The following is a 20,095-nucleotide window of genomic DNA, read 5'->3' on the forward strand; positions in this document are numbered from 1 at the left end:
GTTGCAGTCATTCCCATCTGTTGTCAGTTGCTTTTTCCTCAGCTAAGCAGACTGCTCCCTCCCTTCATGCTATTTATGTTACAAGGTAATGAACCAAAACTAAGCCTTTTTGGAGGATAGTTCTTGCCTAGTAGAAAGTAGGAATTTTGAACTGTGGCTTGACTGGCACCTCCTTTACTACAGCTTGCATAAATTTCTGCCTGTAATTAAATGCCTTAAGGTATCCATCTCTAATTCCTCTACCTGGGCTCTGGAGCCCACCTCTCCCCCATTTCCCTCTATCACTCTCCTGAGTTGTGGTGAGCCTTTTTCTCGTTACTATATCCTGCCTGTCAGGCACTTACAGCTACCGTTGCCTTAAGCCCATAATATCACCTTAACCACTTCTCTTTCTCCCAGTCTCTCTTCAGTTATTGCCATCTGGCTCTGCCTTCATCATTAAATTGGAACTGTTATCTCTTGATTGTTAAATCTTTTTTTTTTTTTTTCTGGCTGTGCCTCACGGCTTGTGGGGTCCTAGGGGCCACAGCAGTGAAAGCACCGAGTCCCAACCTCTGGACTGCCAGGGGATTCCCTTGGTTGTTAACTCTAATAGAAACTTCTCAGTCTTCATCTTCCTTCACCCCTCAATAGTATTAAACATTCTTGACCAAAAACTTACTTGAAATATTCCTGATTTTCTTCCTACTACTTATCTACTTATCTCCTCTCTGTACTCCTCTTGCTTTAAAACTTTTCCTTAGGGTTCTCTCTTAGACTCTGTCCCTTCTCTTGTCATTTTATAATATTTCCTAGGTGATTTTCTTTACTCTCATCGTTTCAAATACCAGTTACATGCTTATATGCTGATCACTACTAAAATCTGTATGTTCAGTCCAAATTGTGCTACCTTATTGCATATCTCCCTGTGTTATGTCCCACAGGTCCCTTAAATTCAACATGTTAAATTGGAACAAATCCAAAACTTCCTTTATGATCCCCATAAAGGCGTTTGTTCGTATCTACACAGTTGTGCCAGCTGGAAATCTGGGTGTTCCCCTTGTCCCTTCTCTCTCACTCTCATTCCACATCTGATAAGTCAAGTCCTGTCCATCGTTTCAACCTAATCACTATTGAATCCTGTGTCTTTGTTTAATGAATCCTGTGTCTTTAACACAGGATTCTACCCTTTCTACAAATGAAAAACTACCCTTTTCATTTGTATGACAGCTAAAAGCAGAGAGTCCCAGTGGGTCATTGTCTTTTTCTTCAAGGAGGTACATTTTTTTTATATTAGGTAATGGATTTGGGATGGAGAGGAATCGCCTTTTTTACTTCCCCATCCTCTTCTGTGGATTTTCAGAGTGCTTTTCATTTAGAAGGTACTGAGCAATAGTGTTGAACTGAAATAAAAGGATGTGAAACTGTTAAAAAAAGTGGCTTAATTTTATTTTATTTTTTCATTTTAAAACTATGTTTAATTTTCACATATTTAATTTTATATATTATTTAATTTTGTTTTTATTAAAATACAAATAAATGCTTAACATTTAAAAATAAATGAAGAAAGAAAATCAGTGAAGAATAGAACAGTCTCTGTGGCTTCCAAGGTTCTTGCCGTTTCTCTACATATAATATTGATCGGAACCTCTGTTCTCAAAATACAGGGTTTAGTCTACCGGGGTCTAACCATGGAAACAGACTTTTTTAACTGAATTCAATGTTGGTGAAAAAGTAGTTTAATTTTAAAAGCTTCTGCATATCTTCCTTAAGTCTGATAAAGAAGGGTTAAGAAATGTGTGTTATAGTAATGAAGAGTTAGGAATTGAAGCAGTCACTGTTAAGATACCTAGGCGGTGATGAACCTCAAATTAAACAGAATAATGCCACTTGGCATATAGTTCAGTTAATCAACTGTATTTATAGACTATCAGCTTCTAGCGCTAATTTCAATAAAATGTTAACAAGATCAGAATATACGCAATTTGTTGAGTGGTGGAGTTGCTGAAGGACTGAAGAAGAAATTAACTTATTCATAGCTTATTTTTCTGTGTATTAGTCTTTTGGACCGTCATCTCTAATTCATAGAACACAGAATATTAGTATGATATAATCAGATATATGGTATATTCCCACTTTAACAACTAGGTTTTATTCATATTAACAGGTAAATCTTCTTTTAAATTTACACATTTTAAATAGGAGCAAAGCATGAGTGTTAGAAGTACTACATAATAACTATAAGGAAGTAGAGAGAAGAAAGGAGAGGGAACGAAAGATGTTCACTCACAGAGCTTTTTATGCTGGCCACCAGATGGCACAGTGGTTCCACATCAGCTGGTTGCACTGACTAGAGAAGGGGAAGGATGAGAGAGGGACAGTGCAACCAGCTGTTCCAAGAATGGATTGCTCTTCAGTTGGTTCTTTGTAACCTCAGATGTCTGTTTTCTGTAGTAAAAGCAGGCCAGCAGTTTATAAGTACATATTTGAATTTGTTTCTTTTGAAGCTGGCTTTATGCTACTACCAAATGAACCATGTCAGTATCCCTCTTGTGATTTTTGTGAGAAGGTTAACTCTTTAGATGCAAGTATCAAAAATATTAAAACACTAAAAATTAAACATAAAACATTACTGTACTGTGGAATATGAGGATACACGTTCATTTTATTTAATGAATGATGCTACTGAAATTATACTCTTAAAAATTCATTGATAGTCATTAAATGACTGATATAAATAACTTAGATATGACCAAAATGAGGAATACCTTTAATAATATGAGGGACTAAACAAAAATAAGGGACATGAGGCATAATCTTTGATTGCTTTGAAATGAAGATTTTGTTTTTCTCAGTTGTAGATAGTTTATTTGAAGTTTAATAAACATTCTCTGCACAGTTCACATATCCATTTGAAGAATATATATAGTCCTAGAACCAGAGGAATTGAACTATAACTGAGTTGTAATGTTTTTATAGCATGCTAATAGCTATGAAATGATTCTTATCTAGGAATGAAAGCTTGGTGTAGAAAACCTAGATTAAAGGGGAAAATTAAAAATGCTGAATTATGGAATATCTGGGTACTTTGGGGAAATATTTAATTTAGGTTATGTGACACCCTAGGCCTTTTGTGGATTGGTACAGAGTGTAAATAAATATTCAGGTTATGAAGCTACAGGACAAAATAGACCAAGAATAAGATTTTTTAAAAATTTAGGTATTATTGATATATAACATTAGTTTTAGGTGCACAATGTAATTTTTTTTATATGTTGCAAAATGATGACAATAAGTCTAGTTAACATGCATCACTGGGCTTCTCTGGTGGCGCAGTGGTTAAGAATCCGCCTGCCAATGCAGAGGACACGGGTTCGAGCCCTGGTCCCGGAAGATCCCACATGCCGTGGAGCAACTAAGCCCATGCGCCACAACTACTGAGCCTGCGCTCTAGAGCTCACGAGCCACAACTACCAAGACCACGTGCCACAGCTACTGAAGCCTGCGCACCTAGAGCCTGTGCTCTGCAACAAGAGAAGCCACTGCAGTGAGAGGCCCGCGCACTGCAACGAAGAATAGCCTCTGCTCGCCGCAACTATAGAAAGCCCGTGCACAGCAATGAAGACCCAACGTAGCCGAAAATAAATAAATAAAAAATAAATAAAAATTTTAAAAAACATTCATCACTACACAGTTACACTTTGTTTTTCTTATGATGAGAACTTTTAAGATCTATTCTCTTAGCAACTTTCAAATATACAATATTATCAACTATAGTCACCATGCTATAAATAACATTCCCAGGACTGACTTATTTTATAACTGCAAGTTTGTGTCTTTTGATCACCTTCACCCATTTTGTTCACCTCCCACCCCCACCACTGGCAGCCACTAATCTGTTCTATGAGTTTTGGGGTTTTTTTGTTTTTATTTTTAGATTCCATATATAAGTGAAGGAATAAGTTTTGAGGACAAGAACAGTTCAAGACAGCTAAGCTCTATGTTAAATATCTAAAACAGATGAGGAACTCTTTGGGAAATTATTTTTGGGCAAAGTCCAGGGGCATTGGGATTCCTCTGGCCCCCAAAAGCTGTTTAAGCCTGAAGCCTGGGGAAAACATGAGTGCCAGACTAGAAATCTCTGCCTTTTCAAGTACCAGTGGAACTGAAAGAAATAGCTTTGCTGTGACATAGGGCTGGAAGTAGGGCAAAAATCCAATGGGTTGGGTTTCTAGAGAAGAATCCTTCCTCTAGATGGGGGTTTTAGAAATTACTGAAATGAGAATTCAAATGGTACTGTCAGTTTTAACATGACAGAATACATGTATAATTATCATAACTTTGGGTTGGCAGTTTAGAGGTTGACAGCCTTTGTCTTCTTGAGATTAGTGACTGTATGAAACCAAAAGGACATGAGCCGTTTCACTTAATATTAGTAAACAGTGTTGTTTGCTAGCCTTAGAATGGAAGAAAAATACAGAAAAAAAAGTAACATATACTCAGTCATGGGATCAGTTCTTTATTTCCAAGCACTTTGAAGAAATGAGATTAGAAGGGCACCCAACTTCCAAGCACTTTGAAGAAATGAGATTAGAAGGGCACCCAACATTGAGTTTATCCCTGAGGCATTCTCCTACTTGCTCTCCAGTAATAATAGCTACTAGAATCTTATAGTCAGTTTGGGCATTTTGTTGTGTGTTTGTGTAAGAGAGTATCTTTATCTTCATCTCTTTTCATTTGTCATTCAGATCAACCTAAGTCTTAAAAAATTTTTGTTCTGTTGGTTGTGTCAGCTCTCTCTTGATTTTGCTTTTGATATCCATGTTTTAAAGGTTGCCAGTTGTCTTATACTTTCCATTTCCTAGATGCTGGTTAGCTGAAATTTTACCAAGTAAGCTCTGTGATTCAGGGATAGTAGAGAAAATAAATGTTTAATATCGTTTGCATCTTATAGTTTAAAGTTAAAACTTTAGAGTAGATGAGTTTAAAAAGAATTCTTAATGTAAGTTACAAAATGAAAAATGAAGCCCATATATCAAAAAGATACATCAATGTAGGTGAAGCTTTAATATCTTTTCATAAGTATAAGGAACCTTAAAATATTGGAAACAAAGTATCAATAAGATACTGCATTTTCTATGAACCACTGTAACAGAACATTTCTGATAAATAGAAAAAGGGGGCAGGAGGTAAAGAAACTCACTTTCAGTAAGGCTAACGATACAGGTCCCAAATAAATCTTTCCAGTGGTAAGACTTGCAATGAGCACTTTGCCGCATGCCTATCTGGGGTGGGGGAGTGGGAGTGAGGTGTCATACTCATCAAAAACAGGATCTTCATTTTGAAAGCCCAAAGAATCAAAGACATAACATGTCCCACCAGATTGAGGAAGAACTATTCAACCTGGAGACCTTCTTTAGTTTATTCTAGAACCATAAAACTGGATTTTCTTTGTTTAGTATTGAATTAAGTTATAAAATATTTTTATTTATAATTATATGTATAGTATATTTGTTTCATATTTATGTAATTTTATACGTATATAATGACTTTATATATGAATATTGTATAGTGATTTATGGGGGATTACACTTGCTTTGAAGAACTCTGGTAAAGTCCTATGGGTATGAAATATGGGGGATTAAATAGCTCTATTTGTTAACCTATAAATTTTACTTCTGAAGTAAGTTTGAAGTATTTGTAGAAAAGTATGTGTCTACAGCTTTTTTTCTTTAATTAATTAATTTATTTATTTACTTTTGGCTGCATTGGGTCTTCGTTGCTGCGCGCAGGCTTTCTCTAGTTGCGGTGAGCGGGGGCTACTCTTGGTTGCAGTGCGTGGGCTTCTCATTGCAGTGGCTTCTCTTGTTGCAGAGCATGGGCTCTAAGCACGTGGGCTTCAGTAGTTGTGGCGCTCAGGCCCAGTAGCTGTGGCTCACGGACTCTAGAGCGTAGGCTCAGTAGTTGTGGCGCACGTGCTTAGTTGCTCCATGGCATGTGGGATCTTCCCGGACCAGGGCTCAAACCCATGTCCCCTGCATTGTCTGGCAGATTCTTAACCACTGTGCCACCAGGCAAGTCCCTATAGCTATTTTTTAAACTGTACAGTTAACTTCCTGGAATTTCTTCTAATTTTCACTGACTTTGGCCCTTTCTGATCTTTTTGAAACAGTGATCACATGGAAAGTGTGTATGGCTATTTAATGAAGTACACCAACCTTGTCACTGGGTGGCAGTACAGGTAAGTGTGATTATTCTGTCACATCTCTCTCCCAAGAGACCAGAAATGGGGCTGATAATTTTATATTCTGGTATTACTTCAGTACAAATATGGCTGGGAAACATGTTAGAGAAAGATTTACCATGTTTTTTCTAAAAGTCTGATGACTTTCTTCTCCTTTTTAAGGGGTAGGAAGAGTTAACATCTGTCCAAATTGCAGCCTCCAAATGCCTCAGAAGTTAGAATCATTTGTCCACTTGCCTTATGCATACTTGCAGTGGTGAGGCTTTTAGGGTGGTTTGGAGATGGCAAAGAGATTTGTATTAGGTGCCTGTTCAGGATTCTCAAAAGTCCTCTGGGACCTTGGAGAGTTTAAGTAACCAGCCGAAGGTCAGACAAGCACTCAATAAGTAGCAAAGCCAGCTATCTTAAATACTGTGTGGAATTGGTAGTTGTAGGGCAGGGTATTAAACCTTTTTTTTAATTGTGGTAAAATAAAAATAACATAAAATTTACCATTTTAAACATTTTTTAGTATACAGTTCAGTGGCATTAAATACATGCACATTGTTATGCAGCTATCACTTTCATTCGTCTCAGAACTTTTTGCATCTTCTCAGACTAAAACTCTGTATCCATTAAACAATAATTCCACATTTCCCCCTGCCCTGAGTCCTTGGCAACCACTATTCTACTTTCTCTCTCTATGAATTTGACTACTCTAGGTACCTTATGAAAGTGGAATCATACAATATTTGTCCTTTTGTGATGGGCTTATTTCACTTAGTATAATGTCCTCAAGTTTCACCTATGTAGTGTGTCAGGATTCCTAGCTTTTTAGGGCTGAATTGTAGTCCCTTGTATGTATATACCACATTTTGTTTATCCAGTTATCTGTCAGTGGACATTTGGGTTACTTCTACCTTTTGGCTAATCGTGAATAATGTTGCTGTGAGCATTGGTGTACAAAATATCTGTTGGAGTTCCTGCTCTCATTCTTTTGTGTATATACCCAGAAATAGAATTGCTGGATCACATGGTAATTCTGTGTTTAACTTTTTGGCGAATCTCCATATTGTTTTCCATAGCAGCTGCACCATTTTACATTCCCACCAGCAATGCACAGGACTTGCAATTTCTGTACATCTTCCCAACACTTGTTACTTTCTGTTTTCTGTGGGTTTTTTTGTTTTGTTTTGTTATTTTAATAATAGCCATCCTAATGGGTGTTAAGTGGTATCTCATTGTGGATTTTAAATTTACAAATGTTAAAGCTAGAATTTGAACCCAAATAGTTCTGACTCTGAAGTCTATGTTCTTGGCATTATAACATGCTGCTTGTTATTCACATGTCATTTGGAGACCTCTGCTTTCGGCTAGGTCAAAAGCATGATGGAATAACTGGAGCTGAATTTGCATTTTACCTTAAACAACTAGAAAATGGGACATAGTATATGAAAGAATGGTTTTCAGACTTTCAAAAAATAGTTGAAGCGCTGTGATGAACATGTGATTTATTAAAAGAGAAGGCAGTTTGGGCCATGTTTAGTTTGAAGTAACAGTAGGGCTTTCAAATAGGAGTGATATGCAGGAAGTTGGAGGTCATATGAGAGGTCAAAGCTGGATGTGAACACATAGAAGGGAATCATTCCTGTTGAAGTGAAAAGGGTAGTTCCCTAAGGTTCTCAGTTTTTTTTTTTTAAAAAAAGAGCAAAGTCAAGGGAGCCTTTTCATTTTGCATTTTCCCACCTCAGTTTTTATGTAATTTTTTAAAAGCTTATACATTTAAATGACATATAAAATATATATTTTAAAAAATTTATGTCACTCTGCTTTTAGCACTATTCTTTGTTCTCTTTTTAAAAAGGGAAATAGGTTAACTTTTCTCCACCATGACATTCAACAACTTTCATTCATATTATATTATTGAGAAAGTCTCAGAAGTGGAACAGAGTAAGAAAGCTCCAAAATATACCCAAGCTTATAAGATTTAATATATGTTAATGATGACATTTCAGGTCAGTGGCAACTTGAGACCATGGGGAGAAGGGGCAGGTGTTTGTGTCATTACATGAGGGAGCCTTCCAGAAAGATCCATTGGCCACTGGTTGCCTGAGGAGTTAGCTAAGAGATCCAAGCCAAAGTTCCAGTTTAGGGAGGGGCACTGCCTCTGCCCATGTGATCCCTCCAGCTGTCTAAAAGGCCAGTTTTAGCAGCAGCAGGAAGTGGGGATGAAGACAACCCATCCCTGTTTGCCACTGAGAACACAGAATCTTTTACCAACTTGCCCCATCAGAGAGGTCTCAGCTTGTCAACTTGATTGCTGCAAGACCACTTTAGAAAAAACTTCCATTTTCTGCCAACGTGGCTGGAGGCTTGTGGCACAGCAGAGATATACTGGGTTCTCAGGCTGGAATGTGCAGATTGAATGATAAAAGAGGAACAGAAAGTTTAAGACCATGTTAAAGGGCCTTAGGCTTAGAGCTCAGTTCCTTTGGCAGGCCTAGCCACTTTGTACCTGTGCTGCAGATAAAGCTTAAGTAACAAAAGCACTGCACCTGTGCCAGATATTCAAGGCAGTTTCCCTGCAATCCATTTCTGTTTGACTAAGGGCAACTTAGAGCAGCTTGGAGAAATCCAGCATGGGCGTACTCTATAAATAACTGCTTGCTTTGGAATGTAGTGCCCTAGGAATGAGCAAGACCCTCTCTTGAACCCACTTCCTTTCACTTTCAACTCTAATTCTTGAAGATGAGATCACTTCCCAGTTGGCTTAGGAGTTCTATACATGCTCAGCACTGAAGTCTAGGATGGTCAGAGCAAAGCACATGGGTGCCCTTCCATCCAGAATCTTCACTAACGTTGATTTTTGCCATCATAAGACATACTTCCAAGTCAGAATATTTTTTAGATTAAAGTTCCGTTTGATGATACTTCACCTTAAGTTGTGGGCTATTCTGAAGATTAGTCATTTTCTCAAACTGACAGTCTGTTGTTTTGAAGTTGCAAAAAATAAACAATTATTTAATTTTCCTTTTAACAACGTAGGTGACTTTTCTGCATGTAAAGATAGATGCTGAATCTTAAGTCTTTGTTTCTGCATTTCTTTAGCTTTTTGGTTAGGCCAACTTGATAAAAATACTATAATCAAGAGTCTCGTACCCTTCTGGGCAAAATAGCTTTATTAAGTTTCCTCACTATGTGGATTGTCTCTCTGTCCCCAATCTATACATCTTGTAAAATATCTCCAGAGAAGTGGTGAAGGAAGAACATTTGAATTAATTCATGTATGATGAAAGACAGCCCAAAGGGCTCTGTTATTGCCAGTGGGTCCATAACATCATCTTGGTGTTAGAAAGGTTCAGTTATTGGCTCATTTCTATCATTTTACCAATCCCTCCTTTTGTATATCTAGGTGAGTACCTCCCATGTTGTAAATTTATGGTAATGCTTTTGGGATAAGAAATATGTGTTCACAGCAAACTTGAGATTTCCAAACATGTTATTCTCTAAATTTTCTTTGAAGTGACTGCTTGTAAGAGAAGAGACCAGTCTTTTTCCTTTGACTGTTTGAAATGAATTGTGCTTATTGCTTAGAGCAGTCAGAAGAGATTTCTTTCTTTTCTCGTTTCCTTCGTTTGTTCCTTTCCTTATTGCTTGTTTGTTTGTTTGTTCATTTGTTCCTTTGTTCACAGCTTTATGGAGATGTAGTGCCCATTTGAAGTGTACAACTCAATGATTTTTAGTATATTCAAGAGACTGCTTTCTTGCTAACAGACCCCTTCCATTTGCTTGCTGAATTTTTTGTAGTAGATTCATGACTTAGTCTGTTCAGGCTGCTATAACAAAATGTCACCGACTGGATAACTTATAAACAACAGAAATTTATTTCTCACAGTTCCAGAGGTTGGAAGTCCATGATTATGGTGCCAGCATGGTCAGGAAAGGATCCTCTTTTGGATCGCAGACTTCACATTGTATTCTCACATGGCTGTAAAGGGCCAAGGGAGCTCTCTTGGGTCTCTCTCTTTTTCTTGTTTTCTGGCCTCACTGCATGGCTTGCGGGGATCTTAATTCCCCAACCAGTGACTGAACCCCTGCCCATGGCAGTGAAAGCACCGAGTCCTAACTGCTGGACCACCAGGGAAGTCCCTTGGGTCTCTTTTATAAAGGCACTGATCCCATTCATGAGGGTGTTACGCCCTTATGACCTGATCTCTTCTCAAAAGGCCCCATCTCTTAATATCATTACCTTAGCAGTTAGGATTTCCACGTGTGAATTTTGGCAGGGACACATTCAGACCATGGCAGATTACTAAGGACACTTCATATGTTTTAGGAATTTAAGATGATTTCAGTGGCTATTTTTGTGTTAATTAAAATAATCTCTTCAACTCTTAGGGAAAATAATGTTAAACAACCCTTTTAAAAATAGGCAGAAATGTGAGGGGCAGTTCACTAAGTAGAACTACAGATGGTCAATAAACACATTGAAAAATGTTTAACTCCTCTAGTAATTAAAGAAATGGAGGTTTAAAGCTCTCAAAAATATTAAAATTAATTTATCAAATATCATCAGAATATGTGAACATAATTTTTAAAATCACAAGCATGCTAAAAGACGAATGAGAAATAGTCTTGCTTTCCCATCTCCCTTTTCAGGCATCCGCTTTCGACTTGTATTTTCTTCTCATTGTTTCTTTTTCTTTCCCTGAATAAAAGGCTGATCCCATTCTCTTCCAGTTTGGTATGGTTGATATGGTTGCCATGTTGCTTAAGACAGTATCTTCTAGGAACTTGAACTGGATTAAATTGTCTACCTGGTTCTATTACAGAACACACTAACATGTCGAATGCCAAATTGCTCTAAACCCAAACATTAACTTTTTGAAATAGAAACTTTTTAGGTTTTTTTCCCTAAAGAAAAGAACTATTGCACTACTTAAATTGGAATCCGAATTAACATATTTCCTAAAGTAGTTAATCTAAAACCAAATCAGAACATCAAATTCTTTTCCAAAGTGTATCAGTATTTCATCATTTAGTTTCAAGTTCCTTGTTTCTGCATCTCCAGTTGCAGCTTTTTCATTTTTAAAGAGGATAAGTAATCTTTAGTTGTGACCTATTTAATGTTATGTTCACAAAATCTTAATACCTTGGCATTATTCTTATTGTTTATTTCACTGATTAAATCTTAAATCAGATTCATTTCTTACCTAGCATTTGTTAACTTCAGAGCTCATGCTTTGATTTGTTTCCAGTGAATTTTAAATAAAAATTTGCACTACCATTTGTCTTGGGCAACTTACCCTCCCTGTTAATGAATTCTGGAGAGAAATCTTCCTCTGAAAGGATACTGTATCTTTGTTTCCTTTTTGCATTGTCTAGTATGCCTCTTCCCTATTAAATGCCTCTTTCACAGCTGAAGGTTTTATATCTTTTATTAAATTCATTCAATTTTTCAATAACATTTACTGCTAGGAAATTCAATCTAGTATTTCCAAGTACTTCTTGAGATGCTTTTGAATTTTATTTATAGCAAAAACTCAAAAATGTGTGATTAAAATTTGGTTTGCTTTAGTTTGACTAGGGGAAATATTTTAAAATTGTGACCTTTTTAAAAATCATTACAGGTTTTTTGTTTTAAACAATGAAGCTGGGCTATTGGAGTACTTTGTGAATGAACAGTCTAGAAATCAAAAACCCAGAGGTACTTTGCAGCTTGCAGGAGCTGTAATATCACCCAGTGATGAGGACTCTCACACCTTCACTGTAAATGCTGCCAGTGGGGAACAGTATAAACTCAGAGGTATGACTGAAATATGAGAATTAATAGTGTGATTTTCTTCTTCCTTGAGAAGTTGGTATACTTCCCTGCTTTCATTTAGGTTTTGGAAGTAGAAACTGCTGTCATTGATGATATAGATACAATATTTTAAACCTTGGAATTGCTTTAAGGATTTATGAAATCTGTTTTAATTTATGACTTTTTTTAAGTGGCACAGTGAACAAGTCTGTTTAAAATTGGGCCCTCTAAGAAATTTGTGTAGAGGAAATCCTGATTACTGAAAACTCTAAAAACATAGACTTCTTTAAATTTTTTTTTATGTCTTCCATAGATTTGTATTTCACCCCCTTTCTTGATTTGGTTGGTATGCTCTGTGGTTTTTAGTGACTAATGTACATAATTGAGATTTATTAAAATGCTCATATTCATTAAAATAAAGTATAACTTCTGTTTAGATACATTTAATTTGTATATATAAAGTTTCTGTTTTTATTTAATTAATACATATAAAGTATAATGATAACCCTAATTGAGCATGCTTCTAGAGATCTGAAGGAATATACTGAGGATACATTAAATGCTTAATAAAGGTTATTTCTTTAAGGAAGAGCATATTTTTATGAGAAAGTTAAGACATGTCATATGCCCACCTAGCTGCATGTAATTTATCCTCCTAATGTATCCACATCCAGCTATGGTGTTACCTAACAAGGTTGATGCTTTGGCCTCTTTCCTACCTCCCTCTGGTCAGGGACATTTGCTCTAGGGAGAGTAAGACCAATCCCTGATTTTCAGTGATCTGTTCTTCATGCTATAGACAATTAATTGTATTCTAAAAATAAATATAAAAGTGAATAACTTGTAGATACTTTTTATCAGCCACAGATGCTAAAGAGCGACAGCATTGGGTTAGCAGACTTCAGATATGTACACAACACCACACTGAAGCTATTGGCAAGGTATGTGGATTCATATATGATATTAATGCACAAAAATGGGAAAAGATTTTTAACTTATTTTTTTACATTTTAAAATTGAGATAGTATTCACATACCGTAAAATTTATCCTTTTAAAGTGTACAATTTCATGGTTTTTAGTATATTCATAAGATTGTACAACTGTTGCAACTGTCTGATTCCTGAACGTTTTCATCACCTTCCAGAAAACCCATATCCATCAACAGTCACTCCCTAGTCCCCGCTTCCCAGTCCCCTGACAAACACTAATATAATTTGTTTCAGTGGATTTGTTTATTCTGGACATTTCATGTAAGTGGAATCATACAATATGTGCTTTTTTGGTCTGGCTTCTTACAATAAGCACAATGTTTTCAAGGTTCATCCATGTCATTGCATGTATCATACTTTATTCCTTTTTAAGGCCAAATAATACTCTGTTGTATGGATGTACCACATTTTGTTTATGCATCAGTTGATGGACATTTGGATTGTTTTATTTTATTTTATTATTATTTTTTTGCGGTACGTGGGCCTCTCACTGTTGTGGCCTCTCCTGTTGCGGAGCACAGGCTCCAGACGTGCAGGCTCAGCGGCCATGGCTCACGGGCCCAGCCGCTCCGTGTCATGTGGGATCTTCCCGGACTGGGGCACAAACCCGTGTCCCCTGCATCGGCAGGCGGACTCTCAACCACTGCGCCACCAGGGAAGCCCTGCTTTATTTTTTTTTGGCCATGCTGAGTGGCTTGCGGGATCTTAGTTCCCCAACCAGGGATTGAACCCGGGCCCATGGCAGTGAAAGCGCCAAGTCCTAACCACTGGACCGCCAGGGAGTTCCCTGGATTGCTTACATTTTGTGGCTGTTATGAATAATACTTCTGTGAACATTTGTGTTCAAGTTTTTGTGTAAACACATGATTTCAGTTCTCTAGGTTATGCCCAGGAGTAGAATTACTGGGTTATATGGTAGTTCTCTGTTTAACTATTTGAGGAACTGCCAAACTGGTTTTCAAAGCGGTCAAGCTATTTCATGTTCTCACCAGCAATACATGAGGGTTCCAATTTCTCCACATCCTTACCAATACTTGTTACTGTCCTTTTTTACAATTATTATGGCCATCCTAATGAGTGTGAAGTAGAATTTCATTGTGGTTTTGATTTCATTTCTCTAATGACTAATAATGTTGAGCATCTTTTCATGTGCTTATAGACCATTTGTGTATCTCCTTTGGGGTGTTTTATTTTTTAAGATGAAAAGGAGGGTCTCAGTACTTGAAATCTGAGGTTAGAAATGTCTACAAAATAATATAGGGAAGCATAGTTAAAGGATTCCATACCTACTTTTCTTTTTCTTCCTAGTGGTTTTTCCCCATAGCTAAATTTTTTAAAGTTGTGATTTAGGCCTATAGTCTGAAATCCAGCATAAAAGCTTTATTTGTGCTACAAGATTCTAAGCATTGGCAGTGACCAGAAAGTGCTAGTTTGTTTCAAAGATACTTGAATGTTACATTAGAACATTATATTGAGTATTGCTGAGTATATTTTTTGCTTCAATCGTGATGTTTAAAGATCTGAAATTAGAAATTTATTGTTATTCTAATACATTCTAACGTGGATAAAAAAAGTTCTTGACAGCACAGACCTGGAATTAATTTTCTAACTGTGTTACCAGTTTACTATGGGATGTGTGAAATACTTAAACTTTGAAGGATTTAAATTTTATCATCTTCAGAGCTATTCTTGTAGTGAATTTTGAGGTTAATTTATTTTTAAAACTGTCTGTGTGTAAAAGACTCTAGTTTAGTATAGGTTGAGGGTTAACCTGAAGTTTAAAAAAGGAATGATTTTCTTTGTTTGTCTAATAGAATAATCCTCCTCTGAAATCACGGAGCTTCTCACTTGCATCTAGTGGTAATTCTCCTATATCCCAGAGGAGACCCAGTCAAAATGCCATTTCCTTTTTTAATGTTGGACATTCCAAACTACAATCAGTGAACAAAAGAACTAACTTACCTCCAGACCATCTTGTGGAAGTCAGAGAAGTAAGTATGAATTGAAATCAAGTTAAAATGCATAAAATAATCTTAACTGCTTGGTTTTGACACACAAAAATTTTAAATCCTGTGTCTTCTGGGGCCCTCAATGTTTAAGTCTTAAAGAGTCCCTGATTCTTTAGGTGTCCTAAGTTTCCTCAAGTCTGTCAACTAGGTTCTGTGTACAGTGTCATCTTTCAAAAGTCTGCATCTTTCATTTCTCAAGTAAGAGTACAGATTCCTTTAATGTAAAATTTATGATCAAAAGGGTTATTAAGCCTAGTGGAAAGACTATATGGTCAAGCAACTGACTATCTTCTTTAACTGGTACATGTAAATAGAGAATTCCACACACACAAAAAAATAGAATAGTTAAATCCTTGATGTTGCCTTATCTCACCATTTTCTTCATTCTCTTTCAAACTGAGTACCAAATAATTCTAGTTAATAAAGAATGCAGTTGTTAGGTTCTTAATAATCTGGGTGTATTTTACTGAGTTAATTTTGGTAGAGCTTATAAATATCTGTTTAGTGAACTGTGAAAATAATATTATAAATCACACCCAAATGATTTAAGGCAGGAAGCTGGGGAGGATGTTCCCTCTATCAAGTTATTTTGGTTTGTATTTATAGATGAAGAAATTGAGATTTAAAGAGATGAAGTAACATCCTTGAGATAAACAAACAATAGCTTTGACTCACTTTCTAGTCCTGTTATAAATAAGTGACAATTATAAATACCTTTTTTCATAAAACAATACATTTTTAGTATTTATGTTGATGATATTCAATCTGTTGATAAATATTGGTGTTTGTGTCTTAAGGAAATCAAGGTACTGATATATTAATCTACAGTGAAAGAAAAGGAAATATTAAAAGTGGTTAAGATAAGGGATAGAATAAAGAAAAATATCTAGGGGCAGACTTGTATCATAGTATGTTCCTTAACCCTTAAAAATTAGGCTGCCATGAAATTTTTGGAAATCTTTGATCATGGCTAGTGATGGGAGCTTGAGGGTTCTTCAGAGATGCTGATAATGTTCTGTTTCTTGATCTGGGTGTTGGTTACATGGGTGTGTTTGGTTTATGAAAATTCATCAAGCCTATATACTTGTGAGAAGTGTACTTTTCTATCTGTAATACTGTATATCAGTATATATACTTCAGTAAAAAATTCAAAACAAGCAAAACGCATGTTGTTGAAGTTGTCATGAATTTTGGTGCACATTTTCACGGAAAAGGAACCTTTTTGTATTTGAGATTTTAGCTATCTGTGGAGACCTCTGCTTGTCTGTGCTTGGATCTTTAGGACCTGCTGTACTGAGACTGTTGTCATATCTCAGCTTCTCTTCTACTGTGATGACTTTAATCACCCACGCTTCTCTTTCTTGCTCTAATGGTTCTTTTGTTATTCTCACACTCAGGGGTAATTTCTTACAGTACCCACACTATAATGTTCTGTGATTTTAAATATACCTTTCATATCATTGTGATAGCATGTTAATGTTTAGCATGTAACTCTGACACTTGTATGTAGAGAGTGTGTGTCCCCAAAGTTTCACAACTACCTCTTTAGGAAGGACAGGTATTTACTTACAGAACTGACTAATTTAATGGCAGCTTTCCTGAATTATGGCACCAGTAAATATCCTAGGATTTGAGGGTTGACCATTGTTTGGCAATCTCTGTGCCAATGCCACATCCAAAAAAAAAAGTTTTAGTTGAGTGTCTGTGTTTTCACTAGGTTGATGTTTTTGCTTTTAAGAACTCAACAGGTCAAATGATAAAATTATAACTCTATTAGGAACATTCTGAATTCCAATGGAATAATTCTATTTGTGAGAAAATAGTGCATTTGGAGAGTTTATACCATTTTTTGTCCTTCAGACAAAATTTTTTAATAAATTTATTTATTTTATTTATTTATTTTTGGCTGCGTTGGGTCTTTGTTGCTATGCACGGGCTTTCTCTAGTTGCAGCGAGTGGAGACTACTCTTTGTTGCGTTGCGTGGGCTTCTCATTGTGGTGGCTTCTCTTGTTGTGGAGCACGGCTCTAGGTGCGTGGGCTTCAGTAGTTGTGGCATTCGGGCTCAGTACTTGTGGCGTGCGGGCTCTAGAGTGCAGGCTCAGTAGTTGTGGCGCACGGGCTTAGTTGCTCTGCAGCATGTGGGATCTTCCCGGACCAGGGATGGAACCCATGTCCCCTGCATTGGCAGGTGGATTCTTAATCACTGGGCCACCAGGGAAGTCCAAGAACATGTTTTAAATGCTTACTTTGGACTAATTTTAAATTACAGAAAAGTTGCAAAAGTAGTACTGGGTTTCTATATATATCCCCCACCTAACTTTTTGTAATGTTACCATCTTTCATAACATAGTATCAAAACCAGGAAATTATATAGATACAATACTGTTAACTATAATCCTTATTCAAATTTTAACAGTTTTTCCACTGACATTCTTTTTCTGTTTTGGGATCCTGTCCTAAAATGTTGCATTTAGTTGTTGTTATTACTACTTAGTCTCCTGTCTGTAATTGTTTCTCAGTCTTTCCTTATCCTTCATGACCTTGACACCTATGAAGATCCAGTTATATTTATTTAATGTTCCCAATTTGCATTTATCTGATGTTTTCTTAGTATTTGAGTGAGATTATACATTTTTGGGAAAAATACCCTAGAAGATATGTATCCTTAGTACCTATATCAAGGAGTTCATGATGTCAGTATGTTGTATTACTGGTGATGTTGGCCTTGATCACTTGGTTAGGGTAGCTTCTACTGGATTTCTCCACTGTAAAGTTGCTGTCTTTCCCTCTGTAGTTAATAAATATCTTGGGGAGGTACTTTGAGACTATGCAGATCCTTTTTCTCTTCAAAGACATTGAGAAAACTTTTGATACCACGCTGACCTATGGTTCCAGGTAAGAGTTCTCAAGCTTTTTGTGGTCTTGGGATCCCTTTCAGTCTTAAAAATGATTGAGGACCTCAAAGAGCTTTTGTTTTACATGGGTTAAATTTACCAATATTTACTAGAAATTTATTAGAAATTAAAACAGGTATTTTATTTATTATTATTTTTTATTAGTTATCTCTACATAAAAACAGGTATTTCAAAAATACTTGTTTTAAAATTTTATTTTAAATGTTTTATTTTAAAATAAAAATTAATAAATTCATACATGTTAATATAAATAACGTATTTTTATGTCAACTATTTTTTCCCAAAACAAACAAAATAATTGCACTCAATTTATTGCCATATGTAGTTTTGATTGAAATATATGAAAAAAAATTTGGCCTCACACAGATACGTGGTTGGAAAAAAAGAGGAATATTTTAATAGCTTTTTAATTGTGGCTATTCTTCTCTGATACGCCACCAAAACTTGACAGTGGCAGTTTCTTAAGTGTTAGATGCAGTGTGGAATCTAATATATATCAGTGAACTTTTCATATTCTGTTTCATGAAAATACATTGGTTCGTCTTGCACTTTGAATGGATCTTTAACCTATGCACAATTTTGTAACACTACGCATTAGTCATTTGGAAAATATTAGTTCAGAGTTATGCAGGTCTTACAGATGTTGGTATACAATATCAAAAATTCACATTCATTAAGATCCCCACTAATCTCATCAGAAAAGGCTTTTAGTATGGGAAACCTGTCAAGCTCATGGTAACTGACATAGGTTTTCCAAGATTGTAATTTCATTTTAAAGCTCAGATTTTATAATTGGCCACAAATACTGTCAGTTGTTTTTCTTGAAGTGGCAAGTCATTTTGTTTAATTTGAGATGTCTACCACATACCCCCAAGCCTGAAGAGCCATAGTTTCTAACAGTCGTTATTTATGTCAAGGAGGACCATCCCTGTGTTCCTCCTTTTTTCTACTGCAACACCCTATACTTCTGTCCTCCGGTCACCAAATGTGTGGAGGCTTCCTCCACACTAAGCAGTTCTCTGACCCTCTGCAGACTCCACCTAGGTGTTCTACAATTCATTTCAGTTCTGACACTATTTATCTGAGATAGTATCTGACCCCACTTCAGATGCTATTCGCAAGTCCAGGTTGTCACCTGTGTTTGTAACCCCACCTATAAATGGGAGGTTTCCATTAACCCTTCTTCAGGTTGGGTCATTTGCTAAAACAGCTCACAGAACTTGGGAAAACAGTGTACTTACTATATTACCAGTATATTATAAAGGACTGTAACTCAGGAACAGCCAGAGGAGGAGATCCATAGGGCAAGATATTGGGGAGGGGATGCAGAGCTTCCATGCCCTCTCTGGTTGCACACCCTCCCAGCACCTCCATGTGTTCACCAACCAGAAGCTCTCTGAACCTCCTCCTTATGGGTTTTTATGGAGGCTTTATTACTTAGACATGATTGACTCCATCACTGGCCATTGGTAATTAATTCAACCTCAGCTCCTCTCTCCTCCCTAGAGGTTGGGGGGTGAGGCTGAAAGTTCCAACCCTCTAATCTACAGGGTTGAGTCCCCTGGCAATCAGCCCCCATCGAGGGATTCTGCAAAAATCACTCCGTTAACTCTACTGTGGTTGAAAGCGGTTTGTTATGAATAACAAAGAACACATTTCACCTTTATGCTCTGAAGCTATTACAGGAAACCAAATATTGTAACAGAAGATGCCCCTATGCTCTGATCACTTAGGAAATTACAACAGTTTTAAGAGCTGTGTGCCAGGAAGAGGTGGGATTCTTTCATGTCAGATGGTGATCTGTGGAAAAAACAGCTAGTTCAGCTTGCAGCTCAGTCTCATAAGTGCTTTTCCTTAGGCCACCACAGTACTTTGGTATGCAGCAGAAGTGCACTTTTTTTGATATGCAACGGAAGTGTACTTATCATTTTTCATAGACTATTAAAAAATGTGTACTCAAGAGTCAAGATATAGTAAAACTAATAATTTTTACTAATTTTTCAAGAACATTCTTAAGTAAAACTGGCTCACCCCCAGCTCCCCGCCCCCCCCTTAAGTGCATGGAAGTGAAGAATACAATGATGACTAGTACTGTTGATGATGATGACACTGCCTTCATTCTAACTAAGACACCAGCAGTTTTACCCACCATTGCTTTCACACCATCAGTGCAAA

The 20,095-nt window shown here is 36.6% G+C and overlaps 1 protein-coding gene across 2 annotated transcripts in view; it reads left to right on the forward strand.

Annotated features, from left to right (window-relative positions):
• OSBPL11 (oxysterol binding protein like 11) overlaps window positions 1-20,095 on the forward strand; it is a 90,892-nt gene that overhangs the window by 19,657 nt on the left and 51,140 nt on the right. The window contains exons 2-5 of one of the 2 annotated variants that reach the window (XM_004278807.3): window positions 6,152-6,220; window positions 11,833-12,008; window positions 12,867-12,946; window positions 14,810-14,986. In XM_004278807.3, coding sequence (XP_004278855.1) covers window positions 6,152-6,220; window positions 11,833-12,008; window positions 12,867-12,946; window positions 14,810-14,986 — 502 coding nt within the window. The remainder of the gene's footprint in view (window positions 1-6,151; window positions 6,221-11,832; window positions 12,009-12,866; window positions 12,947-14,809; window positions 14,987-20,095) is intronic. The other variant, XM_033403854.2, reaches the window with a different exon arrangement.

This window comes from Orcinus orca, chromosome 5, assembly GCF_937001465.1.
Source record: "Orcinus orca chromosome 5, mOrcOrc1.1, whole genome shotgun sequence".
Taxonomy (NCBI): domain Eukaryota; kingdom Metazoa; phylum Chordata; class Mammalia; order Artiodactyla; family Delphinidae; genus Orcinus; species Orcinus orca.